The 23,208-nt window shown below is 42.1% G+C and overlaps 1 protein-coding gene across 8 annotated transcripts in view; it reads left to right on the plus strand.

Moving 5' to 3' along the window:
* Positions 1-23,208, plus strand: part of LOC101076136 (teneurin-2) — a 189,023-nt gene that overhangs the window by 47,905 nt on the left and 117,910 nt on the right. For 6 of the 8 annotated variants that reach the window (XM_029847155.1, XM_029847145.1, XM_029847144.1 and 3 more), the window contains exons 4-7: positions 6,403-6,447; positions 6,563-6,607; positions 7,832-8,125; positions 14,170-14,220. In XM_029847155.1, coding sequence (XP_029703015.1) covers positions 6,403-6,447; positions 6,563-6,607; positions 7,832-8,125; positions 14,170-14,220 — 435 coding nt within the window. The remainder of the gene's footprint in view (positions 1-6,402; positions 6,448-6,562; positions 6,608-7,831; positions 8,126-14,169; positions 14,221-23,208) is intronic. The other 2 variants (XM_029847148.1, XM_029847149.1) reach the window with 2 other exon arrangements.

Below are 23,208 nucleotides of genomic sequence, written 5' to 3' on the forward strand. Positions count from 1 at the left end.
GCTGTTGAGCATTTCTCAGCTTCGCTTACTGTGTTTTATAACATGCTCTGGTCATTCTCAATTACTTGCCCGGCCATAACATCATAATGCAGTGACAGCTTATTCTACCATCACCATGTTTTTAGTGTTTTATGGGTGCAAAAAGCCATTTCTAGCCAGCTCCTGCAGCCCTCGTGCCACTGCTGCATCCATTCCTGTAGCAAGTATACAATACCTAGCAAAAAGTACAGTAGCAGCCATTTTATTCTGCTTTTGAGCAAGTATTGTAGACCCAACCCTGTACAAAAGACCCGCAACTTTCCCATCTACCTTAATTTGTAGCGTCAGGGTAAGTTAACCAGCCTCTACATTCAACCTTTACCACATGCCTCATTTTGACCCACCTCCTTATTTGTTTATTTGCTACCTAACCTCAGATATAATTTGCCGATGCTGTGATCCACACCAAGCCATCTATCATCTCACATGAAGAGATGCTGCTGACATTGTGGTGCCAGATACCACAGAACACCTTTAGTGGTCTAACACTTTCTACATCTTAATGAGTCAGGACCTTTGGACAAACCCAATGTTGGGTGGTCATAATATTATGACTGTTCAGTGTGGATTTAACCACAATGACAATATTTAACCAACATTTAGCACAATACTTTATCCAATCCAAGCCAGTAACTTTTCCAAATCAGATTCAAACCTTGTTTGAACTGTCTGAACATGGCCTCAAAGAAAGGAAACACATGCAATGTCTCACTGTCTCATTTCACAAACAAGGAAAACAAAGACATACTGGCCTATATTTCTCTATCTGTAGTTAGAAATAAATACATCATAAGGAGAAATGTATCGCAAGCATAGCAGCTGCTATAGAAACACAGAGGCTGGTAAACACGCACACACATACACACACACACAAAGACACACATACATACAAACGAGGCAATTAATCGAGTCTGGGGAGCTGCGTAATGACATCTGCACTTTTCTTACACTAAACCTGTTTAGTAGACAATGTGTATTTTGTGAAAGTTGAGTTAATCTGTGTTTACAGCAGAGTGACCCTCTTTGACACTGCTTCCACAGCTTTTGATAAATGAGGCAGATTGTAAATGTCAGTGTTATCAAGCTTTTTTTTGCTCTTTTTTGCTTTCCCCCCCAAGCCAAGCCTCTCGCTCTGACTTTTAATGAAACATGTCTAACCGCATGTTCAGGGCCTAAATAACATGAAAATACACGTGAACAAATGTAGACCATGTTCATGAGGCGCTCAGCTTCTGTAAGGAGAAACATGCCCAGACATCACCTACCGAAGGTGTCTGATGGCGACCACATGGGGGCTGTTGGCGTGGTTGAAGTGATGCGGGAGAGCCGTTAAAAAGCCGCAACAGACAGTGGAGTTTTGTATTCTGGGTTTTTTGTTTTAATTTTATTTTGTATGAGCTTTAAAAATAAAAAAGAGAAAAGAAAAGGGAAAAAAAATCTCACGGTCAAATCAGACGTGTTCTTTCTCTCTGCAGTGCTCTGCTAAAGCACAAGAGGCGTTTCGCTCCCCGCGCCCGTTGACAAGACCTCCTCCAGAGTGCACGGTGTTGTGTCATGTCCTGTCATGTTCCGTCCACGGCAGACTGCTGTCCTCTGAGCAGCAGTAGAACCCCGCGCTGTGGACGACACTGGTCTCGGTCTCCTCATTAGGAGGTGCAAATGCCCTTCTGGCTGTGACAGGAGCTCAAAGGGGGGATGTCATCTGGGAGGTGTGGGAAGTGTTTGACCACTCATATTTGGACTTTTCATTTTGGCTGTTACCACACCTCTAATGGTGGCGTTAATGACATGCCACATGCTATGGGATGTATGTGTGTGTGTGAGAGGTCGTGAAGAAGAGTTTAAGTAATCAACACCAAGTCTGCACCGGGTGTTCCTCGTCGCAATGACATGCCAAACGCAGCTAAAGTCCCAAGAAAGGGTCACCTACGCTCACCTACTCTACGACCACAAATAAAAGCTCTGGTGTTGCAGATGATGCTGCTATAGGAGACAGTAAGAAGAATCTGGTCAACGATTCGTTGACGCCACCAAACCTGAAACGTCAGTGACTTTTGGAAGAAAGTTTCCCAGTAAAAACAACATTCACACAATCAACGCGAGCTTTATTTTAATCCAGCTTCCGTTATTGTTCTGCCTCTAAAAAAATAAAAATCAACAGAGATGAAAATCAAATAGCTGTTTTCTGCTTACAGAAAAAAAGCCCACATCGTTTCATTGTTGGAGTGAAGGTTATGTTGAGCCTTGCAGCCGTTTCAGAGATATATCCAAATAAATAAAGTGCATGTTTGATGGAAGAGCAACAGCACTGAGAGGATGATCTTGATTTTGGTTACAAATTCCAGCGATGTGTGTGAAGGTGTCGGTGCCGTGTGATAGATTGGTGATCGGCCCAGTTATCCCATCTCTTACCCAATGACCAGTCTAATAGCCTCCATCACTCCTGATTAAGAATAAATGACAGTCAACTGAAGATTGATGGTTGTCTCCATTGAATAAAGCCTCCGTGTAAATGCCTTTAGGTAAATACATGGCGCAGAGTTTATCAGGACTAAGTAGTGGGATTTGATGTTTGAAAGCTGTCATTATGACTCCTAAACATCAAACATACACCCAAAAAAGATTGTCAATCATGTCATATAATTTTAGGGATCCATGAATTCAAACAACTGTTTGGTTTCTTTTTTTAAATACTGCTCACAAGCCTTTAACGTGCCCGCTAATGATTTATTTGTTTTAGCAGCAAAAACCTTCTTTTCATATTCCCACATGCCAGCGTGGAGCAGTTATACCTGGGCAGTACTGCAGGATAAATAGGAGTGAAAGAATAATCTTCTTTTGGAGCAATGAAGCATTTTATCTGATGGTCATGGGAGTGATGAGAGAGATAAGATGTTGAGCCAAAAATGGAGGGGAAAAAAAGACTGTTACAGCAATATCCTAAAACCTTTTAATACCCCAGGATAAGGACTTGAGAGCAGACAGGAATGACACGAGTGTATTCTGGGCTTCATATCAAGGTTATTAATGGTGAGATAAAGTTTCCTTTGTCTATGATGTTGTATATTATTGAAAGGTGACAGTGACAGTTATAAAAACCATTGTGGACAATGCTGCTTAGGGTGGAGATAAGCAGATAGCAGAGATAAGGGTGGAGATAAGAAAATCCTCACATGCTGGATTTTCCTATAGATATAGGCCTAATAAAATAAAATAAAAAGGAGTTGACATATTAGGTTGTGGCATTACTGTCATGAAGCAAAGCGTAGCATTGAAATATATTTTGTGTCTGATAATCGTCAACCTATTGCGATTTGTTTGCTAACTTTTATTGACGTCCTCCGCTGTTAAGTGCCAGATTGTTCATTAGCTGTAGCTGCAATGGAAATGGAAACGGTAGCTGCATCTGTGAATCTGTGAAGGAGGTGAAAATTGTACACATTAAAACAACCAAATGGGGAGAGAAATACTCATCGAGCCTGAGCAAAACGGGTGGAATTGAACTGTTCAGAGAAAGAAAAGGAAGAATGTGGTAATCACAGATGTGTGAGGAAACATGTCAAAAGCACAGCCACATCATGTGGTTAGTCTCTGATTCTTCTATATGAAGACCCATTTGTCCCGTTGTAGTTACTTGTGAGCTGCAGAAACATCAAACCAAATCAGAGATGTGGCTATGAAGACTGTTTCACACATGATATATGTGACTGGAAACTAGTGTAAAATTCCACAAGTCTTGTTTATGATCATTATTTCTGATGTGAGCACGGATGGACCTATGTAACATCACACTTTCATCACCCTATCACCATGGAAACCCCGATTTGTGAAGATGTTTGTCTTCTGTGCCCTGTCAGTTGACGGCACACCAGTTACACAACAGTGACCTTGTACCTCTATTTTCTATCTGAAAAGAAATACTTGTGTAGCTTAACATGAGAGGTAATTTAGATATTATTTTGCGGTGAAAATGTTTTATTTTCCAAAAACAATTCAAATACTTTTTACAGATTAGCGACTGCAGCGGTAGTCATTATTTTAGACTCTTAAATTTGCTGCATTTTGTAGTTCAGACTCTTCTTTTTTAGCATAAAAAAGCCGAGGATTGCGGTGAATATACATAAAACCTGCTTTAACGTGAGCTGTGTGTGGAGGAAGAGCAGCTTTTGTTGGGTGGTTACTGGTGGATTTGACCTTGCTTCCTTCAGATCACGTGGTCAGCTTGATGTAGGCGGACGCTGGCTTCAGGTTAGCTGTTAAATTATTTGAAAAGTGCAAAAACACACAAAAAAAAATAATTAAAAAAATACCCCTCTTCTTTTTCTTGCTTGTGATATTGATCGCTGCAGGTTGGATTTTTCGGCTACAGAAGTTTCCTAAAGTCTGCTTTGTGTACTTGCGGAGGCATGTTGAAGTACAGGTTTTAGAGAAAGGACAATAGCAGTTTTCATTACACAATTTACAAAGTTGAATTGCCTTCCGCATATAGTAATATGCATACATGTGTATATACCGTATACATATATTTGCATGTGATGCAAAGGGAAATAGTAATAAGCAGTACATCTGTGCAGCAATAACTCATGGTATTTTCCTGTGCTCTAACACAGAAAGTAAAGCTTTTCCTGCTATCAAGGGTAATTTCAGTTATTTCTAGAGATTACAGGGCTTATACTACTGTGCACAGTTGTATTTACCTCCTGATTTCAATGCTTCCTCCTCCTAAGAGAAAATCAGTTCACTAGTTCTGCACTTCAAGGCAAATCAGGACTTTTAACCAGAACCGGGGGCTGCCTTTGAGGTCGAAAATTACATGTCCAAGGGTGGCCTGCACAGTAAACTACTGGATCTGTGAAAAACAGCATAATTGCAGGTGGCGAAGCCCACGTGTTCTTCCAATTTTTTACTTCCTTTGCAGAATGGCACAGGAGGTTGAGTGAAAGTCATAATGCAGAGTCCTGCTGCCTATACTTTGCCTGTCAAACTGCTAACAAGCACAAATGATTTTTTAATGACAGGCCCCTATGTCCCACAAAACTGTCTACTTGCAAACAATCATACTCAGACACGCGCTGCACGCGGCATGCGTTCACTCCCACACACATCCATAATGAGCTTTATCAGGGGAAGCGCTTGTTGTGTCGTGGATGGCTGCAAATGTCATTTTTACGCTTGTTTCCCTATTTCAAGCTAAAACTGAATGTCCTTTTCACTTTGTCACCTTCTCATGGATACACCACAGCAGCTTCATCTGTGTTTCATCCTAAATTATTGATGAAGAGGCTTGGAAATAAATGCCTAAATATGAGCCCGTGGCCTCCAATTTGCATTGAACATTCTGTTCTGTGTTGCTCTGTTTGCCAGGGACCATAAACACATCAGAGGATTTAACGTGTTTGTAAAAGTGGAGGGAATTTCACTCTTTAGATAGTCATGATGAAACAGCAATCTGTTTGATATCTTGACAAATTCTATGGTCTTTGTTATATTTTTTTCTTTAATAAATGTTTTGGTGTGACTGTCAGGCTAACTGAAAGATAAGGTTTCAGGATATATTGATTTTTTTTTTTTACATGTACACAGATATAAAACTGTTTTGAGGATTTATCTTCTCTCCTTTGATGTAACCTTCACTCCAGTACACCTTTAATGGAAAGCATTTTATTAAATTATGCTCTTTTTATCCTATAGCAACTCCAAAGGCGGGAAATATAAACAAGATCATGGTGTGCCTTGTTATTTCTTATTCCTATTTTCTATATCAGCCCGTCTTTGCTTGAATTGGATTCAGAATATTGACTTATTTTGTTATTAGAGCACTTCTTTTGCACACTTGTCCACATTAGCTCTGGCTAAAAACATACATTACCTCATCCTCCACGGCAGCCCGACAATGACAGTGACTGTTGGGCGCTGAGAGAAAAGCTGATCGTGATGCAGGGTCACGTTCGACCCCACATCTGTCTTAATATTACACGCCCAACATGCGATTGGTTTTCTATTTATGGAATAACTCAGATAGATTTATATGTCTGCTTCGAGCCGTCGTGCTGATCCATCTCCCTTTGACGTGGCGATGGCTTTGTCTGCCGCTGATGGTGATAAGGACTGATTGGATTTTGCATGTGTAATCATGGGTTATGGGATGTTAATTGTGCTGAATGGTGGCCTGTGGGAAGTAAGGCAGAATATATGTGTCACGCGATCACTCACACACTCGTTTTCATGTTTATGACGTGTTTCCCTGTAGCGTTTAGACTTGACACTGTATTGTTGGCTCAGTTGTAAGTTGAAAAAATCTTGCCATCCATAAAGTTCTTGAAGGATGTAAAAACCAAAACTGGATGTGATCTGTTCTCTCAGGCCTCCTGGAATTCTCTCCCATGCTTCTACGATACTTCATCACAGGTATGGATTGAGTAGAGTTAGCACCTGTACGTTTGGATCGTAGTGCTCCTCACCAACAGATCCTCCATAGATTAATCCCAGTGATAAAGTTCCTTTTCTCGTCTTTTACGGGAAGTGGCCGGAAAAGACAGAGACACAAAGAAGAAGAAGACAAGAAATGGTAAAGTGTCCTTCTGGTTCTTTCACATTTTTGCAGTGGATGGAATGCTGTCTAAACCCCAGTACAGAAGCAGAAAATACCTGTTGAGTCGTTTAGTTGCCTCTGTTTTCTAGTCCGGACCATCTGTTTCCTCTGAGTAAAAGTAAAGTGCCCCCCCCCCCCCCCCCGTTCCTCTTCCTTTCAGGCCCTCTTACTCCCCATTTCTTTCAGCACAGCTCTCGAGCCTGACGAGGCTGTGGAGAGGAGTAGTGAAGATCCAGCAGGCGATTTTCATCTGTTTAATTTCTGCCTCTCTGATTGCATCGCTACGCTTGATGAGTCACAGTTAACCCCAGACGCGCAGCTGTGTCATTCCCGCTGCAGCGGTTCGTACGGCGCGCTGCCTCGACGCAAAGCTTCCTCCGCTCGCTCTTCCTCTCCCTTTCTTCACAAACTGCTAATGAAGTGAATCACAACTGTTTCTCCCTCGATCCCCTTACCCCTACTGCTGATGGTGAGCGATTGCATCCACAATACTCTTTTAATTAGTATAGAGGATAAATTGGTTGAGCATGCCTTTTTCCGTAATTGCTTTTCCTCAGCTTGGATTTAATTGGACTACGACACTGTTTATTGATCTCTTTTGATGTGCTTTAATTTGGATAATTTTATATATTTATTTTAGAGGTTTAGCGGTGGTTAGTCTGGAGGCAGGGATAGTCAGGCAACAAGGTCAGTGTTCTGCAGCCGAGTGCGCCGTGCCCAGTGAGCCTTGGGTCCGGCGTGTGATGGCAGCTAGGTGGGGAGATGATCAAACCCAGAAGGCAGAGAGGCACCATTACAGTCTGAGAGGTCTCAAGTGAGCAGCTCTTTGATCTCACATCAACATCTCATGAATGCCAATGCCGAGCAGTAACGGGAAGGAAACGGGCCTTCTCCGATAGGCTTATCAGGTTTGCGGGCCAGGACACATTACTTCCAGCAGGTTGTAGTTTCTGCTTGAGTCATGCTGCATCACCCCCACCCCCCTACCCCCCCACCCTGCCCATGCGTGCCTCAACAAGGGCCAATTTTCCACCCTCCGCCTCTGTAGTTTCATAATTAGCGCGCTTCTCAGTGTGTGATTGTGAGTTTGTTTTTAGGTCCTTGTGTTTGCTTGTGCAAGCGTTTGTGTCTCCATTTACTGATTATGTTGCTCTCTAATCACCATCTTAAGTAACTGCCTTTATGTGCTCCCCCCCTCAGGCGGTAACTTCACACTGGCCGAGCTGGGAGTGTGTGAGCCATCGCCGACTCCACACCCGGCTCCCGTTCCCTACTGTCCTGACCTGGGCCTCCTACAGAGGGGCTATTCGCTCAGCGCGGGTTCTGATGCCGACTCGGACCCAGAGGGACCGCTGTCCCCGGAGCGTGCCATCCAGCTGTGGGCCGGACAGGGGAGGGTGAAGTCCCGTCGCAGCTCGGGTGTGTCCAGTCATGAGAACTCAGCACTGACGCTCACTGACTCTGAGAACGACAACAAGTCGGATGATGAATCAGGTAGGACTGAGGACTGTTAGAAAAATATGTGCGTCTGATGAACTGTGGGCCAGTGACTTGAAGGATGGAGAAAAAACAGCAGTAGAAGAAAAAGGCTAACATACAGTATATGTGATAGTTTCTAAAGGCACATTTAATTTTCTTACTAGAGCTCTCACAAAGATATCCCCTTTGCGTGAATTTCAAATTAGATTGAATTTGTAGATCAAGGCTGTTTAGATCTGAAGAACAGCGGACCCTTCCCTCTTTTCAGCAGTAACACTTAGCACGAGCATGCTAACCCTGCACTATTTATTGTGCGATGGCAGCGACAGTCATTCAGACAAAAGAGAAACGAAAGATGGATTCTTTGGATTTCTGCCGGGGAGATCAACAGTGCATCTTAACTCTTGTGATGCTCCTATCCTTCACGTCACGAGCGCATCCTTTGAATTTCCACCAGAGTGTGACTGCCGCACTCCCACAGGAAATCTCCACCCTTTGGAAACTTTATTGCCAACTTCCCATTTGCTTGTTAATCCCGGTGCAGTCGTAAACCGGCGGGCGCCTCAGTGAGGTGTCAATGGAGGTTAATGAAAAGTGGATGGAAAGAAAAACAACAGTCTAATTAATTGAATTTCAGACAGCCGCACATATCGTGAAAGAACCTCCGCTGGACTACGGGCCTCTGAATAACCAATAACTTCTGTCGACTGATCAAACTACTCAACGCCTATTAAACACGTCAAGAAACACCTTCCCTGAGACGTGCCTCACATCCCATCACCCGATAATTGCTTTGTGGTTAATTACCAAGCTAATCTTGCAGCCGCAGATATCAGCCGCAGACGCCGTTCTCATTCTCTGTCTCAGGGCCAGGAGAACGCCATTGATCGCTCTGTCACCGACATTTCCAGACTTTGTATTTAGCTTCTTAATCCCGCGCTATATTGTGATAACCGGTCGCCTGCAGTACGATGTCAGTGCACGTTGAAGATCAAAAGTTTTTTTGGTTTTTTTTTTCTTCAGTTTCCAAAGAGGAACTTTAAAGGGGGGGAATTTGTGGATATCTAAATGTTAACTTGACAGGAAGCCAGTGGCCTGCTTATGCAGAACATATGTCAACTCAAAGTAAAGAACACATCAAAAGCTTGTCTTTCGCAAAAAATAAAATAAAATACAGGGTTAGGTACCCATAGTTGATTCACAGCCTCAGGCCCGTCTTGCAGGTTGACAGACGAGAGATTTCCATCAGTCTTCTGTAACGCTGTCTCTGTCAGCATGCGAGATCAGAGGCTGCACAGCAGCCTGATAAAAGCAGCACATTTGCAAGCGTGTCTGATCGAGTCAATTTGTTAGTTTCCTTGGTTGCTCAGAATGAGGAAATCTACCCATTTGTTCCCGCGCCTACCTCCAAACGGAGCATCTGATACTGCAGGCCTTTCACGCCTCAAAGATTCCGCTCCCCTCAGACCTAACCGGTGTGCGCCCCCAGCAGGGATGGTGCTAAAATTGAAAGAGTGTGCATTTGTACGTAACCGACGTGATTTTGTCTCTAAGTGGGTGCGAGGCTGTGTGTGAGGCCAAACCTTGAGCATGTGTGTCTTAGTGTGAAACAGGAGCAACGGGAGTGTCAAAACAGCAGAAGCAGGATCTGAGGGTCTAATAATAGAGATTGACAGAAGCAGACAGAGATACAACATCATAAACACATGCTAACAAATCAAAAAGACGGCGACGTGCTAAAACACCAAACAGCACGCTGCACCGCTCTCATCTCCCAGCGCCTCTAACAAGCTTCAGAACTCTCACCTCTCTGTGCTTCTTTTCATCTTCCTCTTCTCCACCCTTTCTCCTTCAAGGAGCTTATTTTGCTGGTTCTTTGCTGGTTCACGTCGCACCTCTCAGCATCCCTTGTTGTGCTCCTATCGGTGCGGCTCGCCAGCATGATTGACAGGTGTCGGTTTAAGGGTCAGAGTTCCTCCTTCCTGGCGGGAGTATACATGTGAACTAATTTGGACTCGTGCCTGATTGCACTGCCAAAATAGAAATTTCTGAGCGATGGTGACAGATCCTGTCTGACAGACTGGTGGGGGGTTAGGGTGGGGGTGGGTTTCAGAAATGTTTGGAATGGTTTCCTCCCACATTTCATGCTGAAAACTGCGTGTTCTATTTGGCTTTTCTTTTTTTTTTAACAAAGCCAGTCGATAACAGATTACAACGTGTGATCTTTTGGATGAGCTGCAGTAGTTAATCATGGTGCTTGATGCCATTTTTAGTCCCAAAACTCTTTTCACCAAGCAGAGGTGTATAATGATGCCTTTGATTAGACCTGCTCCTTTTTCAAGGGGAGACCTGCCTAGAGGACAGCAGCAAAGTCTGATAAAAAATAAAATGAACAAGACTTTAAACCTTTTCACATAAGACTGGCACAAAGACATCACTGATATCAGCAGAGTTTTAAATTCATTTAATGTAACTATTTATTGGGTTCCAAGTGTGTTTTGGTTTTTTCCCCCAGGTTGGTTTGTACTTTGGGGAAGTTGTGTACTGAAATGAGTCTTTTATATCAAACAATAACTAATCGATCCATCCAGGAACATAAAAGGTCTTTTCTTCATATCTAATATTGTGTCAAAGTCTCTTAAGTATATGTGTTTAATCCTCCCAACATAAGACTATGAAGCGTTCATACGCAGCACATTGGTGTGGTCACAATGCTGCTTCATGCCCTTTTTGACAAATAAAATATTAATGTATATAAATTCCTGCTGCAGTGTTGAAGCCTCATCAATCAATTATAACCATAATCAGTTAAATGTCCTCTTTTAATCTGGGCGAAATTTGATATTTAATTTGATATTTTGATATTTATTTGATATTGCAAGCTTATATAAAATGATCCTTTATGTCCAGCTCATCTACACACACCTGCAGAGACACTAACAGACAAATACTATAAGAAACCCAAAAGAAAACAGTAAATATACCAGCTAGCCATTCATTTATATAGTTCAGCAATGTGGTATTTCACTCTTAGACCTCTGGCATTCACTCAATCCGTTTCTAAACTATTCTAATTAGGTTTTTTTCATTTACTGCTAAATTCCAATTACTGAAAAGTATGTAAGACTTTTAAATTGGTTTTGTAAGTGCAACTCAGGGATTTTAAAGTTATTCCACATCCAGCTTTATTGTCCAATATTGAATAGGAAATTTCCTTTTTATAGCCCCTTCCAGACCTTATTAAAATGAAGAGACCGGAGCGTTGACTTGGCACAGCCATGTCCGAACTTTGTTTGCAAAAGCAATACAGCGACAAACAAACACAGAAACGGGAAACAGCATCAAGAGATTTCATTTTGGCAAAGTAGAGGAAGAGATTTACTGTCACACCAGGCACGGCCTCATAAAACTTCCGTCTGGAAACAGACAGGAGAATAGAAGTGCTTGTAAATTCCCCGCCAGCAATACCTGATGACTGCATCCAAACTGCATTGATTAGAAGGGAGGATGATTAAAACACGCATTAGATGAAATAAGATCGCTCTTTGACATTGATTTAAACCTGAAGCCCATGACAGACTTTATAGCCACAATCTACAGCCCAGTACATGTGTGTGTGTGTGTGTGAGGCTAGCAGGGGGGGTTCCACGCCTGTGTGATACCCTCTCATTAAACGGCAGCCTGTGATAGAAGCAGGCAGGGTTTAATTCAGCTTCAGCATTGTTTCATGCTAATAAATCTTGGCTTTACTCATAAGGCCGACTTTATAAACACAGACACACTGTGGATGCGCAGTCAAGGAGAGTCCCAGCCGCGCATGCACGCCGCTTAGCTGCTTTTTGACGGTCTGCCGCTCCTTCTTCTCCTTTTGGTCCAATCTCTCCATCTGCTCAGCTGGATAATAAATCATAGCTTAGTATTGTGACATATGTGACAGGATATATTAATCTCATAATTAGAGACTGAAAGGTGGCGCTAAATTTAGTCTGGCCTCTGCGCCTATTGCCTGCTCCACATCTGGCCATGCTCAATTGCTTAGTTTCCCTCACTGGTGCCGTCATTCTTTCCACTTAAACGCTGGTCTGATATGTTGCTTGAAGCTGATGTTAATTTTGATTTTGGAAAGCAGAAAACTTTTTAAATGCATCTTAAAACGCCCTGATTTCGGAATCAAATTGACTGTGTGACTGCTGATAGAGTGCGACCGCATTTTCCTTTTTCAAAGCAATGAAAGTCTCAAATGAACAGAGCTATTCATTAGTTTAGACCAAAGCAAACTCTATACTTACCATAAGATGTCTTTCTTCTGCCCAATTACCAAGTTGTTGTTGAAGGACTTAAGCATTCCTCCCAACCGTAAGACTGTTTATACCACAGGAAGTGATTTTAAGACCTTTTTTTTCCTGCAAAGCAGCTAGTCACAATACCAGTAAACTGGTCCAGGCAGCTCCTGTCAATCAAATTCAAGCAACACTTATAGAGTCAGACTGGTGAGGTCCCCCAAGACCCCTGCAGGCCCCTCAGGGCCTCTGTGAGTGTGTGAGTAAGAAACTGAGAATGAGAGGTTTTTGGTGTTTTTCCTTTTTTCTGTACGCATGCGTGTGTGTGCGTGTGTGTGTGTGTGTGTGTGTGTGTGTGTGTGTGTGTGTGTGTGTGTGTGTGTGTGTCTGTTAGGGTTGGGGGCATTAGCCTCTGATTGAGTTTTCTGAGAGCAACGTGGGGTACAAAAGGCTCGACAATGGTCTAACAGAATTAGCAGCTAGTGATGAATGGTGTGCGAGAGCAGGCCTGACAGCTTGCTTTCACAGGCACGCACAACTGACCGTGCACGCACGATTGTGTGCTTTTTTGTATGCAGGCCTCTATATTTTACAGACTCCAAAGGTTCAAGGACTTTTTGTCCATGCAGTGAGAACAGTACAAACAGGAGTTAATAGTAATGGACACGCATGTTTTCATAAAATGCACGCAGAGACTTTGGCTGTGTGTGCCTCTCATGGGGCTGGAGCCCAGGGTTTGAAAGATTGCCTTGCAGTCAGGAGTCAGGATCAATAAATATTGGTCTGTTCAACATACAGAGCACATGTTCCCTCTCCCCTCTGAAGAGCACATGCTCTGTATGTTACTCATGCACTCATGCAGAAGCCCTGATGAATAATGGGAACAAACATTAACGACAACCTTCAATGATTCGGTGAAGATAATGTTGATGCCCATACACACACGCTCGCTCACACACAGATGCATTAAACATAGTCGATGGTGTTAAGTTACATCAGAGGGGCCAGGCAGCCGAAATATCTGAGAAAGAAAATGAAAGTATAAATGATACAGACCTGATAGAGAGCAGAGGCGGCTCTGTGCAAATTAAAGCTAACAAAAAAGACATCCAAAAGTCTTGAGTTCAGCGTAAATGGCAGTGGCTGCAATTTCAAGATTCAAGATTCAAGATTCAAGATTCAAGATTCAAGAGTACTTTATTGATCCCTTTAGGGGGTGTCCATCAGGGAAATCAGCATCTCCAAAGAAACGTACAGCACTGTACAAAATTTCCCACCACCATTACACCCCATTAAACCTATTAAAGATAATAAAAATATAATAAAATAAGAGATAAAATAGAATAAATTAAAAATAGAATATGAATATAAATATAAAACTATAAAAATGTTCCAGTCCTTCTGTTGGCCCTCCTCCCCCCCTGTGAGGAGTTGAACAGCCTGATGGCTCGGGGGATGAATGAGTTCCCCAGTCTGTTTGTCCTGAACTTGGGGAGGCGCAGCCTCTGGCTGATCAGGCTGATCAATTTACATCCAAACATGATTCTGAACACTGTGGTTTGAAGCAAGGATGAACCCAAAAGTGGGAATGCCAGGCCACATTTACTTTGTTTACAGATGTTTACTATCCGTACTGTATCATCCATGCAGTAGTTGGGTCTTAAACTTGGTTTGAACTTTTAAAGTCATGTTTCATCTCCTGATTTGCCATAATCACTTTTTTTTTGTTTGTTTCCTCCTGGTTTTTCTTTCTCCCCTCCACTCGACAATCTCACCCAGCTTACCTAGATGATGAGGATGATGAGGATCCCTTTGGAGACTATGTAATCAGTAAGTGATGTCTGATTATGGCCTCCTGTAAAGATTACTCGGCCGACCACAGGCCCATCCACGTGAACATGTTCGTGTTTGGAGTGCTTTTCTGTTCTTTAGACTATTGTGTGTGTATGTGTGTTTGTGTTATTTACTGTTTCATCCATAAGTTGCTGCTTTTATGTAAGAGGCACTTGCAAACGATATAATGGCCTCTAACTAGGCTTGAAATGAGAGCATCATAGTCAGGTCTGCTCAATGGTTTGCTCATGATGGCACATATTACTGTAATTCCGGTACCTCCAATCTACACATTGGCACAATTTTTCCCCCTCCTTTTTCTTCTTTTTCCATTTCACTGTTAAAAGTTAGCAGGAAATTGGCAATAGCCGCAGAGAGGGACAGGAAAGTAATGGGTTTCTGTACATTACCCACGTGTTTCATCAGATATAATATGCAGCCATTCTTGGTTTCACATACCTCATCTACCCCTACAAGCCCCGTTCATTATGATCTTGTGTCCATTAGCACACGTCCACAGGTTTAATCTCTTTACGCTTGATGTTGGAAAATTTCCCAGAGGGTGCTCGTACTGCCTCCCTCTTCCCAGGTCATCTGTATTTATTTGTGTGCCCGGTATTGTTTGTCTCCAGATTGTTACTTTTTGTGCAAACAAGTTCCAATCTGGAGATGGATGGGCATGAGCACGAGTAGAAAATGTCAGTTGACCTGTAATGTGCATTTTTAAACCCTTCAAGTAAATCAAAAGACTTTAGCGCTTTCGCATGGATTTATGTAACAATAAATACGGAGTATAAAACTTTGCATTTATACATATGCATTAACATCTTTCTGTTTACTTTAGGCTTATTACCTGATATTTACCAATTCAACTCACTGGTTTAATTTGATATTTACTCATTAAATTTCTCTATGACTTATTTTGTTACTTTCTGTGAACATTAAGCTAGAAATATACTCACCGCACAGTTTCCATGGTTTCCGCAGCGTAAATATTAATGTCATTCTCTGAAATGAAACTTGAGATTATATCGAAGTGATACAGTGTACAATATCTGTGAGGGATAATAACTTAAACTTAAAATGGAAGCATTTCCTTTAAGAATGAATGCAGTCTGGCTTTAGATAAAGCTTTAGAAATAAAAGATGGGGAGTAGATTAAAAAAATCTATTAAGTGTTTCACAGATAATTAAACTGGCAGTTCTTCACTGACAGTAATCTAGAAGATACAAGACTATCAATAGCAAAAGCCTGGCAACTGCATAAATCACAAACTCCCATACTTCCACCCCAATGTCTACAATTATTAAAGCAGTATTTCATTTGGTTACGGTTTATATTTTAACCCAACATTAATTGCGCCTCGGATAGATCTCAGATGGCTCGGACCTTTGGATGTGGAGCCATGTCCTCCATGTTCCTCTCAGTCCAAAAACTTGGGTCAATGTTGGGTCAATCAGACTCTCCAAACCCCCCCCCCCCCCTTCCCCAATGCAAGTCCGTGTGTCCTTTAATGGAGCACCCAAGAATGTGTTCCTGACTTTCATCCAGTGACTGTTGGGATAGACTTTAGTGGCCACTTTAGGGTAATCAGCTATTTGCTGATAAAGGATGGACAGGGCACTGACTTAGAACATGTGATGGAATATCGAAATCACGAAGAACAATATCAAACCCTCATTAGTGCCACTCAAGGCTTTCAGGAGAAACCATCATTAATCATGTGAACAGCCAGAGTGGAGACTGTTGGTCGACAGGCTGTACGTAGGTGCAAAACAACAATTATCAAATCAGCCCCCCTTGTTTTGCTGTCAAAGTTTTAATTGTATGTTTAAGATTATAGTTGTCTACGTTTTCTTTGGCTTCCCCTGTATCAGAGAGGACAAAATAGGGGTACATGATGGAATACCTCAGAGCTCAGGACATAAAACTGACATTGTTAGATTTTGAAACATGTGATGCTGATATTAGGCTTCATCTTAATCCTTGCGAACTCTGCCGCCACTTGATTTTTCTCTATCTGCTCTGCATCTTTAATAAACTAAGCTGATATTCTTACACTTTTCAACACGAGGATCCGCACAACTGCGCACATGTCTGCAGATCGTTTGACATTGTCACACCCGGCTCTAGAGTACGGCTAGTTTGCTGAAAGGCACTAGAAAATATATCCAAAAAATACTCCAAACTACTTCTCAAAAGACAGCAAAACCGTCCACATAATACGAGAAAAGATATTTTTCTGACCTATAAAGTCCAAAATAATTTAAAAGAATAATAAAACAAAATTATTTAAACACCTACAGCAAAAAAAAATGTACTGACTAATGTAAAAAACTTAAGCAACATCAAGTTGCATCTGCACCACTGACTCCCTTGGCAGCATCAGAACTCCATCTTTTAAAGGCTAGGCCACTCCTACTGGATCACACCGATGTTAATTGAATATTTAATCCAACCAAACTGGTTATTCCCATGACTAAACACAATTATGTCACCATAAAAATGCGTATATGCAGTTACAGAGACATATTAACCAAAGATTACCCCTCCCACACAGAGAACCTACACTAAACCACTGTTGGTATGATCCAGTAGCCCAGAACCAGAAAGGTAGCACAAACATTTTGAAATGCCCTGGTCTGCAAAACTTAAATAATAAATGATCAATTCCCAATTTTAATCAAGTGTCATGTGACCCTATTTCCTTTGTACCAGATAGTGAAAAATAGCGCTGGAAACCTACGACATGTAAAATATAGTCGAGTTGTTCGCCCACCAAACCATTCTGAAGATGCTACCTGGCTATTGTGGGTGTATAGTTGGTAAACATGTCTGTTGAATGAGACTCTATGTGCAGGATCCACCTAAAACAGCCTTTAGACGCATGTCAGACATACTGCAGATCATCTGCTGGCAAACTCGACAAATCCATTCGACAAATCAAGACCCTGACCATAGTTAAAGTTAGTTCTAAATCAGATTTCCATTTTTTTTTAATAATGATTCATTATAGCCTGGTAGCATGCTTGCATTTACATTTCACCCTGCAGGACATTAAAGAGTCTCTCAAGGTTTTTCCTGTTCCTCAATTACTGAGCTACTAGGTCCAAATAAATGGGAAATCTTGTTCAGTTTCTCCATCTCTCATCTTTCAGATGAGATTTTATTCAAAAGATAGTTTCTTTGAATAAGGGCAAACCCAGAGTAAAATATAGAATTACAGTTACCCCTCAATGTCCTCAATCAAGATATACAGAAGTTTCAAAAAGAGACCCTACTGAAGAGTCAGCAAATGACATCGAGCAGATGGTTTAGAGGATGTTTTCATTTTCTAAAATTACAATTGACTAAATGTTTATGGTTGCGTGCGTAAAAGCCAGTATAGGAGGAACATGTACCTTGACTGGACCCTCATCTGTGCAGACCCTTGGACATGTCCACCGTTCATGGTTACAATATGCTGAGAGGTTTCCGAGCTATCCGAGGACATGAAGTTGGGATTCCAAGTTTACAGTATGGTTTGCATAACAAAGCGCAGGATGAGAGAGGTAACCCTGCGGAGACTGCTGACACAGCAAAAACGTCGAGAGGTTAGCAGTCCTGGACTCCTTCAAAAAAAACATGACAGGGTGTAACGAGGTACCAGTAGTACAGGGAAACTTTTATAGCAAATCAGAGTGAGAAGCAGGGGGGAGCTGCTGTTTTACACTTCCAGAGGGAGGCCTTCCAACAGCTGTCACCTCTTTTTCATTTTCTTTCTCTTATTTTATCGTTTTGCAGTAAAAACACATTTGAGCAGCATCGCCAAGTCCTTTATTCTTCCTTTTCTACCGTTGTCTCGCAGCTTGTTCCTCCAGCAGAGTGATTATGATTATGACGGTCTGATTGGTGTTTTTGTTTTTGCGGTGATGAGACGATCAATGCTGAGCGTGAGCGCTGGGCCTGCAGAGCCCAGAGGAAGGACAGGAGACTGTAAAAGAGTCGTCATCTAAGAAAGAAACGAGGATCTAAAGATTTCAGAAAGAGGACAAGCACAGGCGGAAGGTCAGAACTCTGATGTGCACCGGAACTTAGTGGAGAAAACAGGGAACTGAGAAGGAGGAGAAGCATTCACAAGGAAGATCCAACAACAATACAGCAGAAAAGATGGCTGAGGATTAACATTCTATGAGTGTCTGGAAGCAGCATGATAATCTCTGCCGTCCTGCAGAGCACTGTGGGAATCCCACCCCTTGCCACGAGGGCTGAGGCCACCTGCCGGGCGGACGGGTGTTCAGCACACGTGTGTGTCTTCATGTGCGTCTCTTAGTCTGAGCACAGAAGGTGGAAGGAGGTGTTGATTCCAGCTCCCCAGCATGCAGAAGTCTTAGCAGCTGGATGGATGCACCTCCAGGCAGCAAGAGTCAGGCATGGCACCCGCGACTTTCATTAGAGACACGACGGTCCGCGGTGTTCAATTACGCGTTCGCTGCCGGCCCACTTTTCAAATCCAGCTCGACATTCCAGATACAAAAGGAAGAGGGGAAAAAGTCCAATATAGTATAATTAGCGCAGATGTTTTCCTCCTGTAATGAAAAGGAGTCAGTGGATAACTCCTCACAGAGATTAATCCATATTGATTGGTGCTTCACGTGGTCTCATTGAAGGAAGCGCCACGCCACGGGGAAGCGCACAGCGTGGAGAAGCATGGCGTGCCATTGACTTGCAACAGAGAAGAAAGAGTGAGAAAGCAGCATATAGCAGTAGAGTTACGGAGCTATCTCCAGCTGCTCATTGCACCTGAATTGCTTCTTTTTTTAAAAATTATTTCATTTGTTTTATTTTCTATGCACTGTAAATTTTTCTGAATAAACTTCTCCCACTGTTTTGTTGCCAGCAAAGCCTTTACTAAGAAGCAGCAAAGTCGGGAAATATTTGGAGAATGTTGGTAAATCCCACTTTCTGCCATGAAAGTCTGTAGTATATAATGCCGATTTACCTTGCCCACAGGCGCTCAGGAATCTCCTAAATAAGATCTTTAAATAATCTGTCACGTGGTCCACATTGCTATGGTGATCTTCAGGGTGGTTCATAATGCTTTAATCCTTCCCTGAATTACGACAGGCCCTTCAGCCATGATCCAGCCTTCTGGTTTGGACATTTTAACCTTCTCTTTGGAGTCTCCTGGTGACGTTGAAGCTGCTCATTGTTGCACTGTGACTACAGAAATGTTTCCCCTGTAAATACGACGTATTTGCTCACGCAAATCGAAGGAATTTAGATTTTTTTTTTGTACTAATAGCAGCCGTATTATTGCCAGCAACACTTGTTGAGTGTCATTATTTATAAAGTTTATAGCATGTACACCTCTTTTTTCAAAATAAAACTTTTTGAGCCTTTTGTCCACAAGCAAACTCAGTTTAAGGGTCATGAAAACTGACATTTTCAAAAACTACCTCCGGTAAATTTATGTTCGGTTTATATATTTAGACAAAAGGATATTTCCCCCCTTTTATTTGTCAAGTGTACAATATTTTCTACTGTATATTTGCAAAAAGCATGTTCAGGTTCACAGAGCAGCAGGTAGCTGAAAATAAAGACAGGAACACTCACATTCAGAAATCTGCCCTTTGATATTGGTCAGAAAGGAGGCTGACAGGAACATTATAGCCCGACGTAAATTGTGTGTCGGTACCGAGACTCTATCAACTGTGAAGAACACAAGAGCAAACCTTCAGCAACAGCATGTAGCAGAGCGCTAATACATCACAGCAAACAAGCATCCTCAAAGGCTCATTTATCCTTAAACAATGTTGGATTTTAATCATGGTCAGCTTTCGACTGAAAGAGGAGAGGTAATGAAGCTCGTGGGTGGAGATGCTGTGGATCTGATTTCAGGATTGAGCTTTTGCCTTGTATACAGCTAATTGGGAAGATGCTGGTCAGAGGTGACAGAAACCTCCCCGGTAATCACAATTACTATTAAAATTACCACAGTTTTACTGGTAATTCTGTGTGAAGACAAGACTGAGGTAGTGAAATGTAGTGTAACAAATAGTAGTGGGGGGGTGAAAGCATAATTTATGTCTTTAACTTTAATGAACTCCTTTTAGAGGCCAATTGTAAAACAGTTGGAAAGTTATTGATATTTTCAAATTGTACGTGTTAAGTGAGTTATTTTTTTATTTATTATAAATTATTCTGAGGCTTTTGTTTTGGATCATCAAGTAAGAAACTGTCCTATTCATTTTTCCCATCCACTGTCTAAATTGTTACTTCAAAGCTGCGAGAAGCTGCTGTTTTAAGTCTGAACGAGATGGATCACTTAATCAGGTATAATCTGTTTACTAGCTTCTTGTTTGATACAGTACAAACCAAATATTGTTTCACTAAATCAGAGTGCACTGTTAAGCAGAAGAAGAAGACGGGGGAAAAAAGCAGCGTCGGTTCTGTCAATACTCCTGTTAAAACAGTTTCTTCTCCACTCAATACTTACTTTAATAGGTTGGCTTTGCTTAGCTGGGAGTCAAATTGGAGAAACGGCAATAGATGAATAAATCTATATTAGAGTCTCTAATCTCCGACTCTGCACGTCCCTTTGTTTTGCCACGTAATGGTAAGAGCTGGCTAATCATCAGACAAGTATCTGCCTCTATTTTCCATCTCCACAACGAAACAGCCTGGCATCTCAGCTGCTCCCAAATCTGCTTTTCTGAACCTCGGCCACAGCCGAGGAGGGTATCGGCTGTACCAGCGGAGATGCTAAAGCCCAGAAATACAGAGAGAGAGTTTCCCAACCCTCCTCGGCCAAGGAGACTTTGTCGTAACAAAACCATTTCTCTGTGTCAGATGTGGGCAGGTTGTCCTTGTCTGTTACAGTGAACGTCTGCTCCCTGAAAGCAGGACCGTACCTGTCGCACCACTTAAATCGAACTGTCCTCAATATTCAATCAATGGGTCGAACTGTCCTCAATATTCAATCAATGGGTCGAACTGTCCTCAATATTCAATCAACGGGTCAGTTTGCCCCCCCCCCCCTTCCCCAAGAGGTTTGTTATTTCTGCCTGTTTCCGGGGAGACAGCTGCTTTTGATTAAACGAGCGGTGACTTTTCTATTTCAGCAACATTTTGCAGGATTACCACAGCATGGTTATGCTGATGGTTTGAAATATGTGCAGGGGATAAAGAGAAGCGGTCCAAATCCTCTTCAAGCCTGCCACGACACTTCCACGATGACAGTCCTGCACAGGGAAATGTAGTCATGAAAACTCAGCAAAGCCAGCCGGCTATATCAGGTCAGATTAGGGTCCTTTCATTCCTCACTTTTTTTGTTGGACCACAAATAAAACTTGCTTCGTGACTGTTCGGGTATCTCAAACACTGGATTTATGTCCGCTCTGTTTCAGGGCTTATACTGATATGGGTCTCAGAGGTCTGAGCTGTTGTGCATGTCCGAATGCCAAACCCTTCCCATCAGGCACTATATGGAAAATGGTTGAAAATGTTGTCCATCATTAACTGAAGCATTTGTCTCACCTATTTATGTTCATTCCTACAATAAACCAACATGTAATGGGTAAAATTGGGTTAACCAATGTCATTGACATATAGTTAAGAATAAAAGTTTTTTCAAAGATGAGACAGGGTTAACAGATACTGTAATGTGTTTACACGCTGTATACAAAGACACATACATTCTGCCGCCCAGCTCGGATACAGGAAAGTTTCCTCTCACTTGTACGGCTCATAACACTGAAAACAGCAAGCTTCACTGTTTCGGATAATTAGCTGCATGTTTGTTCTAATAGTATACCGTATATTTAACCTTTGTCTAATTAACATTAGATGCTTGTCATTCAGAGCCGGATCTTAACACAAACCCACGCTGAAATTGGCTGCACACTACCATACCATCTAATTATAGCATCCTGCACGTTTTGCAAAAGTCATCTTTTTTTCCCACTCAACAGTGCTGCTACAAACAACATCAGGACTGTCCAGACACATTAGTATGCTTCAGCCGCCTTCCAGCCTGATTCATTCAACCCAGACCTGCATCATTATTAAAAATTAGTAGAAGCAAGCCCAGATTTGTTGGAGGTGTTCTCAAACACAACAGGAGTTGTGACAGATTTAAATAGAAAACGTGGTGCCACTGTAGAATTGACAGTGGTGCTTTTATTAACGTGTCAGGGGAAGCTAAGATGCCCGTTGGGGAAGCTTTTCCTTGTCGATATTGGAATAAGCCCATCATTATACTGTACAAAATGCACATGGGCGTTTGAAAATTGGAGAAGGCGGCTTCCATATTAAACAAGGTAGCGAGTTTAATCGTTGCTATTGAGTGTTTCTTGGTGATACTGTGATGCGTTATGTTCTCCCCGTCTTCACGTATTTTCTCCTGGTGCATCAGATAAACAGTGCTGATTAGGGATGCTGGAGACTGTGTGTTTGTGTGAATGTGACATGTTTGTGCCCTCTTATGTACTGATGACCTGTGTGGAGTGTACTTCTGATTCTGTCCCTGGTTCTAGCACCCTTGGGGCACTTTTAGAAAAACCCACCATTAGTGTTAAGCTACTATATTTCATTGATGCCATCAGATGCACCTTCTGTGATTGGATGATTCTTTTGTAAAATTCAGCCCCATCCCTGATTGCAAAATAGTTTTTGTTCCCCTGATGCGTGGAAATCAGTTTGAATGTCTGGGAGGGAATAGATGCAGGGAGGAAAACAAAAGAAAGACAAGCCCGGTCCATCAGCAGGGACTCACTAACGGACCTGCCATTCTGAAGTCCAATCACTTATTTTCCTGCAGCCGTGTGGCTTTTGTGGCACATTTTCTTTTTCTTTTCTTCCTTTTTGTATTATTATTATTTTCCAAAACAACCCTCCAAACTCTTTATTTTCACAGCATTTGTGTTTCAGTCAGCCACGAGACAGCAGAGAAAAACACAACTTTCCCTCACAGTGTAAAGGTGTCAGGAAGCATTCAAAGACAC

This window comes from Takifugu rubripes, chromosome 14 (genome assembly GCF_901000725.2).
Source record: "Takifugu rubripes chromosome 14, fTakRub1.2, whole genome shotgun sequence".
NCBI classification, from domain to species: Eukaryota; Metazoa; Chordata; class Actinopteri; order Tetraodontiformes; family Tetraodontidae; genus Takifugu; species Takifugu rubripes.